Source organism: Labrus mixtus, chromosome 24 (genome assembly GCF_963584025.1).
Source record: "Labrus mixtus chromosome 24, fLabMix1.1, whole genome shotgun sequence".
In the NCBI taxonomy this organism is placed as follows: Eukaryota; Metazoa; Chordata; class Actinopteri; order Labriformes; family Labridae; genus Labrus; species Labrus mixtus.
Genome location: NC_083635.1, coordinates 7,106,057 through 7,117,200, shown reverse-complemented (window position 1 = coordinate 7,117,200; position 11,144 = coordinate 7,106,057). Strand labels below are relative to the sequence as shown.

Sequence of the window (11,144 nt, the reverse complement as noted above, 5' to 3'; positions counted from 1 at the left end):
GCCCCAAAAATCTCACATCGGTCAGGCACTACTCTTAACATTTTGAGTTGGGGAAAAAATCTAATACGATAAAGGCAGGGTTGGTAATTTTCAAAAACTAGCATGATTTTGAAAGTAGCATTCCCTCAGTGCTCCATCTGCACCCAACCCCTCCCCTCTGTGCTCCCTCTAAAGCCACGCCCCTCGCTTTGAGGGTGGGCTAGTTCACTCAAGGGGTAGAGAACAAGCAGGGAGACAGGGAGGCTGTGATTGGTTCATCAGATTGGTACCTCGTGGCAGACATTGGTCAACGTTTTTACCGGCTTACAACTGCTACAAACGTCGGATTTTCTCCGTTCCTTTTTCCATGTTTTTCGACGCCCAGTAATCACCTCCAACTCCACAGAGTCTTTTTTTTCCTCCAATCTTTATTCAACCAGGGGAACTACTGTACTCTTGTTCAACAACACGCTGGCACATATTCATGAAATTCACTTCATACAAGAAAGACTTACTGGGTGTTTCCAAGTATCGTTAAAAAGTCCTTAAAGTGTCATTGAGTATAGCTGCACTGGAACAGGTCGTGATGGAACGCCTTAGGAAGAGATATCCCCAACACTTCTTGGAATATGTACATGCAACCTCTAGCATTTCAAGGTCCCCACGCTTCATTATCATGTCTTTTTGTGATTTAAAAATGTCAGTTATATTAGCTCACTGTACAGTAAATGTAAAGATTATCTTCGGAGTGTCATGTAAGCTCGCAATACCAAATACACAGGTACAATGTATATAATTTATTCGATGGTTTAACATGATAATCTATTGAAAAAAAGGAAGAGAAACATACAGAGATATACAGTATAAATCTAAGCCTAAATACATTTTGTGGCAGCACAGAACATTTCACATTCCATTATGGGACCAAGGCCATACAACACCCGAAGTCTTTGATGACTTTTTTTTGTGTGACTTTTTTTTTTTTTTTAAATCTTTTAAATGTAGGCTCACATGGCATCATGTCGTCTCTAAAAATGAGCAGTTGGCAGCTCTCGTAAGCGAGTTTGCAAAACTTTTTTTTTTTTTTTGGAAATCTTCCAAGTTATGAATTAAGAGTCGCATGCATGATAAGCAAGAATCTAGAGTTTGTTACAGTCAAGTGTCTCTTTCACTTTTTTTAACTACACTAATAAGATTGGTAAAAGATCATACAATGACCAAACTGAAAAAAAACTTGCTTTCAATCTCACCAAATGAGCGAGAAGTTGTTGTTTAAATCAAAGCAAACCAGTAAGCGATGATGTTATTTTGACTTCCACTGTAAAACTGACACCTGTTCTGTCTTACTTTATCTTATGTACACAAGACTAAAGCAGCATGAAACATCTTTGCGCATACGGGTTCCATGACTTAAACAATTCTCGATCTTGAATGCATGATATCGCAAAACATACAGTAGCTTTGTGCACCGAGACCAAAGTCAAGACATCCTCTCTTAAGGCTCAAAAATACTTGCTTTTAAACCATGCGTAGACAACCTGCTATGTAAATGTTCACATACTTGAGGATTCTTCTAGATTCTTCTCCCCCATCAACACTCAACGTGGCCCTCAGGTCAATTTTTTTACATATCAATTAATTGGAAACCATGACAAAATCTGCCATGAAATCATGAAAACCAGGAAAATGTCCATAATAATATTTGATCACTGTTATACATTGAGTTAAATTTGAGACATAATTGACTAATCGTTTTTGTATCCTACAAATTGGCCCCCTGGCAGTCAGAATTAAATGAAGGTGGCCCTTTCTGTGACCAAAGTTGCCCAGTAGAGACGATCCGTCGCCAGCTGTTTTGGCACACATGTTTGTTGCTATGCAACGGCAATGACACATCATAGTGCGGGGTAGTTGCGGACTTGATCTGGTAACTTTTCTTCTTTCTTAAAAACTTTACGCCATTGTTCTAGAAGCTCTACAACAATGGCAAACGTACTGCCCTGCTAGCCTGGAAGCTAATGTATCTAGCTAGCTTGCTAAAAGTAGCTGGCGTTAAAGTGTGCCTCTAGAACAGCTTGAACCGCTGTTGCGGGGAAAAAAAAAAGTTAGAAAGGCGAGTTGCCCAATAAAATACAAGTCGTTGTTCATCTAATCCCATGTGGTGGAGCACTGTTTTTTTTAATCCTTGTTGCACTTCCGCTGCAGTTCAATTTTGCTCGACAACTGACTCCCGTTTAGCACTTAAAAGTTAGCCGCGTCCACAATGGAGAAACGCTCTCTAGTGTCTCCGATGTCGTCATTTCCGGTCTCATCACCATACAACTCGACACTGCCCCTAGTGGTTATATGCATACTGCATCGCACAGACGGGTAGCGATAGTTTCAGCAGGATACGCAAGGCTGTTTGTGTACGCGTAGTTAAAAGCAAGTACACTCAGGGCCTTAGTGTGTTCAAACAGAACGCCATGGTGCCTGTTAGCGGAGGTGGAGTTGCACAAGTCAAATGCCAATCTCAACACAAAAATGAAAAGATGAACAAAGGTTATGAGCATCCGTTTGCTTTGTGAATATGCTTCATAAATGAACAATTGTAACAAAGACGGGGGGGGGGGGGATATGACATAAAACCTTATGTCAATTAGAAGCTGACATGATGGCAAAACAAAAAGAAAAACACACTCAGTGCCCATTCCTAGCTAACATACCATACAATTGGTGGGTGGGGTTGTTCGGGACAGATAGCGATAACTGTATGGAAGGTGAATTTGTGCAACAGACTTCTGCTTACATTCCCTTCCTGAACACACCTTCAGCAGGATATTTTGGATGATTTTGCTTTTTTTTTTTTTTTTTTTCTTCTGTCTTGGACAACATGTCATATGTCCTCTCCCGTCTACACAGTAGAAAAAAAAACAGGACAAGAAACCAGCAAGAGACTTGGGGTTCACTTGAATGTGGAATTAACTTGAGCCCTGATTAATCAGGGTCGAGGTCAAATCCTGTTTCAATAAATAAAAATTGCATTTGTGCGTCGACAATCCGAGTAATATACATTCAGTTCTTAGTCATACATCGATCAATAAAACCACGCAATGTGTTAATTCAACGTTAAATTGATCCCATTTCTGGCAAGTGAGTGACTCTTTTACCCCAACCAAGCTCATTCTCATTCACAACAGAGCTCAATATAATCAAGTAGGTTAGTTTTTTTGTTTTACATGCACAAAAAGTGGATGTACCTCGAGTGTTTACGTCCGACCAGAAATGCTTAAAATGTACATCCATCGCCCGTGAATTGTAACTGGTTAGATTGCTCCACGACCTTCGGTGAAATGGCACACAGTTTATCACGAGTGGAACAGGAGGGCTATTTTTATCCACAAAACTATTACGCGTTGACATTTGTCCATAGTCGGGGCAAGCAGCACAGAAAATTAATGGCCTACCCACGCCTTCCCTCTATCAAGCTTTATCCATTTCCCCATCTCTTTTTCTCTCTCTCTCTCTCTCTCTCTCTCTCACACACACACACACACATGCACATGCACACTCTTAAAACATCCTCCCCTACCCCTTCTGTCTGCGTAAGAATGGGCGGTTTACATTCTGATGGAGAAATGATGACCATGGCTCATTATCCTCTCCCTGAAGAATGGATCTGATACATTCAGTGCTAGTGTGTGCTTATTGGTTAAGTCGACGGGCCGCTTTCATCCTGGTCCGTCTGCGGAATCGAATGAAATCCACGTCCATCGCTTGGCTTTTCCAGTACAGTATCGTTTACATTGCAGAGTGAAAATACATACATTAGAACTTTAAAAATGGTCATATGTTTGAGAAGACATGAGCCTTACAAACGCTCAAAAAATGTAAACTGATGCTTAAACTTGACCTGTTGGTTATATTGTTAAATTTTTTTCTCTCGTCTCTTTTTTTTTTTTTGCACTAAAAAGTCTGACAGTTAATAGCCAGTTAACAATCACAAAATGTTCAATCATTGATCATTTTCATTTTGGGTTGTACACACAGAATATATATATACATTTGTTTTTTTTTTGTATATACACACCTATGTACTTATGTACAAAAAAAATGGTTTCCAATCCGTCATCTCTTATCACAACAAGGGAGTAAGTGTTGCGCAAAAAAAAAAAATCTACCAGACAAGGTAAGGGAATCAGATAAATACCCAAAGACACACAGTACAAAAATATCGCAATATTTCAGAAATTGAGTTAACTGTGACGCCCAAAAGGCCCTTGGCAGTTGTTTTAAAATGAAAGTCAAACTGTTTTTTGTTTTTTTTGGAAGTTTGATATTTTTGAGTGCAATTCTGTCATGCAACCACTAGGAGCGCTGTTGCAAGAAAGGTAGAGGTGAAAAATGGCAGTTTGCTTTATATTTGTGCTTTTTGTTTTCCGTATCAAATTACCAAAAAATAGGGTATTACAGTGTCACCTTTCCTCATCAGGAAAAAGATACCGAATAGCAAGAAATTCACAACCTGAGTCGCAATCATCCTGAACTGTGAGGAGATAATCCTCACTTTAAAATTATTGTGTTTGGGTGAACCAGACCAATGCATGATATAGTTGATAGCTAGTTTACTGGGACTAAGCTATAACTAAATACAGTCTGTAAAGTTCTGAAATAACCAAAGGCAAAATAAGGAGTCGTTATTTTTTCACTACAGGTGAACATGACATGCATTAAGAGTGCATAGGGTACCAGTCAAACATACATGAAGTTGTTCAATTGACTTTAAGGAAATGCCGTCACTATCTATGTAGTATAAAGTTTTCTTGATGCGTTTGTTTTGATTAGAAAATTCTTGCGTTTGTATTTGTTTTTTTTCTGCAAATACTCTATTATTCACTGAATTGCTGGCTTTGTATCTCTCTATGTACACATTACTCAAAAAGGGCAAATGTGGGGAAATGACTGTCACATATCCCAATTACAGTACATATTTTAGAAAAAAAAACAAGATACTAAGGGTTCAAAGACTGCAAATATAAAAACAATTGTGCAGAGAACTTGGTCCGAAACCTCGATAGTCTTTTTTTTTCAGTCATGTTTTTTTTTTTTTTTTTGTCTCGTAGTGTTCCAGTCTTTAACTTGACAGATTCCATCACGTACAAAAGCAACAGAAAAACAGGAAGAAGAAAAGAAACAAAGTGATAAAAACCAGACAAACAAACAACAAACATCTCAAGAAAAAAAAAAAAAAAAAAACTCCAATCACACATAGTAGAGCCAGTAGATGAGGTTAAAGAGCGAGAAAACGGAAGGAAAAATGATCCGTGACCAACGGTCGATGGCGTTCACATCCGTCAGGTCTGGGATTTTAATTTTAAGCTGCGAGGATCGCCTCCGCAGGCGGCTGCGTTTCATCTGGGCAGAGCGGTCCAGGGAGTGGCGGCTGGCGGAGCGCAGCGCGGTCCCACCGCTCTGCTTCCGGTACTGGATATTGGTTGACGCCGTGCTATCCAGCTGCACCATGGACTGAGAGTTCCTAATGTCTGCCACACTGGTGGTGATCTCACCTCCCGCCACTTCATTGTGGATCTCCAGGGTGGTTAAAAGGATATTCCCATGTCCGTGTGGCTCCGCCTGATTGAGAAAACAGATGAGAAAACCATATAATAAAACGATATTTACAATAATTGGAACGACTCCTAAATACTCGAAAAACCATGAAATGTGGATGTCACGATGGAACAAACGCATCAAAGGCTTCAACGATGTTTTTGAAAATTCAAAGAAAGTGACTCAAAGTGTCTTGAGAGGACAACAAAAAGTTCAAAGAGCTGCATCAAAGAGATACAACACACAAGCAAAAGGCATTGAGAATAATAACAGAGATATAAAACGTTAACAAAGAGACATAAAATGACTACAAAGAGATGCAAAACATCAACAAAGAGAAACAGAGAGATGCAAAAAGAGATGCAAAGGCAGACAAAATGATAACAAAGCTATAAAATGTAAACAAATAAACATAAAATGACGACAAAGAGCTGCAAAGCATAAACAAAGAGATGCACAACATAAACAAAGAGATGCAAAACATAAACAAAGAGATGCAAAACAACCACAGATGTAAAGATCAAACCATTAAATATCAAATTCATGAACAGAAAGACAAACGAAAGCCTAGTATGTGCAGAGAGATGAGAACCTTCTGAAAAAAAAAAGCAAAACAACTTCATGTTCAATGAGACGCACAACTTGGACATGTCAGGGCCCTCAAGGCGCACTCACACCAGGCAATCCGTACCGCGCCTAAGTCCAGCTCATTCGACTAGCGTGAGTGTGCACAGTACACTTCCTCGGCCTTGGCACGCTTTAGGGACGGTACAGTTCTTGCAAGGGCACAAGCACACGGGTATAGAACGTCGACAGGCTTCATTATCGAGAAATCCTGGGATGTTCTGTCTGTATCTGACTAACATGACTCAAAATAAGCCACAAAGTCAGTAACCTAGCTGACCCTACCCTTTTTATTTTTTTATTTCTGAATCTGCCTGTCATGTAAATTAAGCACGCTTTATAATCTTGTAAAGCCATGCACGTGTTGCATTACAACATGAGGTTCAAGAGGTAACCGTGCTCAGGCCCGGTTAGTCCTGGAGCAGTATGAGCGCAGGCCAGTGGGGGAGAGGGAACCAATCGTGCTTAAGCACGGTACGGGACAACTTTGCCTAGTGTGAGTGCACCCTTAGTCTTCCTGCCATGGATGTCATGTCATGCAAGTGACTATTTCTGAATATTCCATTTTTAACGGGGAAATTAGTACGCTTTTTAATTCATTAAAACATTACACAGTTTCCATTGAAATTAACAATCAAAGAAATGTCCATAAAAGAAATATTCATTTTCTTGGTTGAAGATTGAAATGAAAATTGAAACATCTATCGACATGACCCGGGCGTCAACAACCATTAGCCCTGCCTTCTTACAAGATTCTACTCAACACATAGAAGTCACATCAAACTCCATGCCTATGATGTCTGTGGCACAAAACAAAAATCAACAACAGTGCAAACTATTCATGCAAATGTAGCAAGTTTGTGCAAGCGTCACATTTCCCTCCTCATAAGTGTTTTTTTAAACCATTAACGCATGTTCTTTCATCTGACAGATGGCAGTGCAAATTCAGTCATGTGTACTAATTACAAATTTAAACCCTACCATACTTTGTGCGGTCCTTGTTTATCTGGAAAGTTATGCTAATGTATTGACTGTGCAGATGTAAGCAAACTGAGCTTTGCATTCGTTCTGAACACACTTTGGTAAATATGCTGCCATACGGGACTAAGGCTAACTCTGGTGCAATGCATCAAATGGTTACATTTATGTTTTTATTGCACATGGTCCCTTACAAATAAAGTTGAAATTGATACTTGAGCTCTTAGACATGTGCACTGTGTCGTTTTGCGAGAAATGTGGCTTCAATGATGATTTCAATGGGGAGAAATTCACAGACGGCATGCACTCAGCATGAGCTCTGAAAGGAGAAACACGTTGATATCCGTCCACATCCATTTTGACAATGCAAGACAGAGCATGGGCGCCATTTTCAATGTAGGAATAAACTGCAATGAGAAGGTTCAAAGTCAAAAATGAATACTCCTGAGAATATGGTAATGTCATGAAGATGTCTGTTGGCGCTTGATTCATTCCATGGATGGGGTAATATATTGCATCAAGGCAAAAATGAAAGAAAAAAAAGACACCCATGTCGGCTGATGGCGATGGCAAAGTTGACTCGATTGAAGAGTCTCACTGAACAGACAACTCACCGAGCGTGAGTGGCGGAGACCTTTAACCTGATTGGATCGCTTTAGGGACGCGGTCCTACTACCTGCCTCCTGAGGAGATGAAAATATTCAGCCACATGTAGGTAACAAATATCTGGAAAACGGCTTCTTTTTAAAACCCAACATCGTTTGTTCTACCATGGATACAGACGTCTTTAAAAAAAAATCTGACATTATAATACATTCCAAATAAGTAGAAAATTCAGCCGCCCTTTGCTATCAAAAGTGCCAATGGAATACTTTTGCATTGTCAAAGCTTTTGAGTCGTTCATATTGGTTAGGCATTTCATAATCTGTCCACTCAGATTGTCTTTTCTCCAGGGCCTTCCTGTAGAGATCCCAAAATCTTCATAAAAGATTCATACTTGATTCAGCATTGATTCCAAAAGCCACTGGCGCCTTCCCATTGGATAAAAAATGAGGATATTTGTACATAAAACATAAACATCAAATTCAGCATGCTCCCCTTGAACTACTAAACAATGTCTTCATTGACTTACTTCTACTTTGGATTTGAAGTATATTTTGAGTCAGGAATCAATTCAAGTACTGCTAATCAACAAATTCAAACTCACCCTTGCGGCATCGTACTTGGCCCTCTCGTTGTTTGCCTTTTCCGCTTTTTCCGCAAGCTTCTTTTGCATCTGAGGGCCCCTCCCGAAGAAGATGTAGTTGACAAAGGCGTACTCCAGCAGGGCCAGGAAGACCATGACGAAGCAGCCCATCAAGTACATGTCGATGGCCTTGACGTAGGGAATCTTGGGCAGCGTCTCCCTCAAGTGAGTGTTGATGGTGGTCATTGTCAGCACCGTGGTGATCCCTAGGGTAAGGAAAAGAAACACATGGTCAACCAAATCACACCAATAACCTAGTGTCATAATTACAAGAGAGTGTAAAAACAGAGGAGCTGGAATTAAAAAAAAAAACACAATCATTATGATCAGTGATTAGCTTCTTTGTGGCTAACACTACAACACAAGTCTCCAGGCCTCCAGGTTATCATGAGTTGTAACTACAGGAGTTTAAGAAGAAACAGACTTAATGGAACAAGAGGGTGATAAGGCATTAGTTTGCAACCCCAAATGAGTGACCTGAAAGCGAGGGTCACCCTTGGGAATGACAGAAGCCAAATTTACCAAAAACCTCTGAACCCTCAGTCACAAACTCAACTCCATCTATTGTTTTCTCACTTACAATCTTGCAATGAATTTGTCCTTCATTAATAGCTTATGCAACTAATTCAAGGCCTGGTCTCTCCCCTCCAAGGTAGTAAAATCAAGTAGCTTCTCATAGGTCTCCCCCTTCAGACTTCCTTTGTGTTTACTGGATATGCAGCGTTTATTTATACTTAAACTCTGGTTAAGTAGTAAGGAAGAGCTTAGTCAAGAAATCATTGGATTTGTAATTTACAAAATTGAATGCACTCTAAAATAATATATATTCAATGTTAAAATGGCAAAAATTACTATTTGTAGACTGGAAAGTGTTGGTTTTTAACAACAAAGATGCTCAGAATCACCATCTGACTCTGCGGTTATCTCAGCCCTGCTAAGTTTTCTTTGATCAATCTTATGCAAGACTTGGTGTTTTTCCCAATTTTGCTTCCCTTCAGTCTTTCAGGGCAGTTCACTCTCACTTGCCAACACATTGAAGGCAGTCTGAGATTTACTCTTGTGCAGCCTCTTGGCACAGTTCCTTTCTTCGGTTCTCTTCTCCGGCAGTGTCTGTTTTTTTCTCTGTCTTTTAGCTCTGCAATGATGTCCGTCTGAGAACCTCGGATCAGTAACAGGAGAAGTTTGCCTTCAGGGCTTTTCTCGCCAAAGAACCTTGTCATACCTTTTCCCGGGAGATTGTGCCCACTCAGGCCCGGTGACATACATTAAAGCACAAGTATCCAGGGCACAAAGTGGGAATGAAAGAGCCACCATTGTTACTCTGACAAGCCAGTGTGACATCGACATGATTTTAATTGATTGGGGATAGGGAAGCAGAGAGAATCACTCCCATGATTCCCCACCAGCCTCGACATCATCATTTGATTGAGAGCCCTCTGGCGGCGAAATTTACATACTGTGCATTTAAAGACACCGTTAAGATTTCACAGCGTTTTCTTTGCAATTTTGATGAACTCTCATTGCAAGAGACTTTTTCAAGCTGCTATTTTCTGCAACATATCAGTAAAACCATTTTTCCTAGCAAGAACCAAACACCCCCAAACACAGTTTCCAACAAGCTGCTGAACTCCATTTCTGCATCATGTGTAAAAAAAATTACTATTTGCTTTCACATCAGCTATTCAGACTCATCCCCATATGGAGCCCCCTGGTCAAACATATTCTAAAGATTTGCTTAATGGCTGATTTTGAACCGACATGATGTGCTTACTCAATATTAAGGGATTCTGTCCTAATTTCCCCCCCTTTTATATCATCAATAAATGCAACAAAAAAAAACACACAGCGTTCTTGGAGACTGAAAATGAATACCTCCAGCTTAAGATGTTGGGGCTAACATTACTACGATGTAATGTTTAGCTGCATGCAAGGCAGGCAACTGCTCGGTGCCCCGAGGCCAGTAGAGGGCCCTTGAAGGGTTTACAAACTTTAAACCACAGCAGTGGCTCAAAATGTGCAAATTTCGCAATGACGCAGGAGACCTCCCTAAGGGGGCCCCATATGACAGCACATGCATTATTCCCTGTGAAACCAAGTTCGTTTTTAAGGAAAATTAGGAGGAATTCTCCGCCTGGGAAAATGCTGGAAATAGTAAACAAGTAGAAAGAGTGCTGCAATTTAAGGGAGTTTATATATAAGCTTAACACACCTGGGTCAAATCAGGGCCAATCAGTCACACACACACCTGATACTGCACTAAGAGGATTACCTCCCCACACTCAGTGAGCGACCAGTGTGTGCTTCCTCCGCCCAAAAATGCTTTCGATTCCAAGAGGAGACCGAGACCTTAAAAATGGAGACCACAAGACCACAAAGCTAAAAAACCTGCAAGCCCAAAATATTTTCATCATGCCTGAAAAATGAGGATTACATGATTTCTTGTGAACTTCAAGAAGCATCAAGTAGAAGTACCAAAGTTAGCTAAAGGGGGATAACTAGCTTTTATCATATTTCTTGGGCGACACATAACATCTTAACACACTTAAAAATAACTCCACCATCTGTCCAACTCGTCTCTCCTTCAACTGAAGCTGTTCAAACAAACAGCATAACTTACTGTAAGGGATCAAATGTGACATGAACATTGTTTTTTTTCCCCCCCTCCTCATTACTCACACTATCTGTGAAAGCATCAAATTGGACGGTTAATTAATCCAAAACCTGTCTT

At 40.2% G+C, this 11,144-nt stretch overlaps 1 protein-coding gene across 3 annotated transcripts in view; it reads right to left on the bottom strand.

Annotated features, from left to right (window-relative positions):
• Positions 1-387: 387 nt before the first annotated feature.
• Positions 388-11,144, bottom strand: part of LOC132959389 (gamma-aminobutyric acid receptor subunit beta-3-like) — a 44,856-nt gene continuing 34,099 nt past the window's right edge. For 2 of the 3 annotated variants that reach the window (XM_061032341.1, XM_061032339.1), the window contains exons 8-10: positions 8,378-8,622; positions 7,785-7,853; positions 388-5,592 (exon numbers count right to left, since the gene is read on the bottom strand). In XM_061032341.1, coding sequence (XP_060888324.1) covers positions 5,221-5,592; positions 7,785-7,853; positions 8,378-8,622 — 686 coding nt within the window. In that variant the 3' untranslated portion in view covers positions 388-5,220. The remainder of the gene's footprint in view (positions 5,593-7,784; positions 7,854-8,377; positions 8,623-11,144) is intronic. The other variant, XM_061032340.1, reaches the window with a different exon arrangement.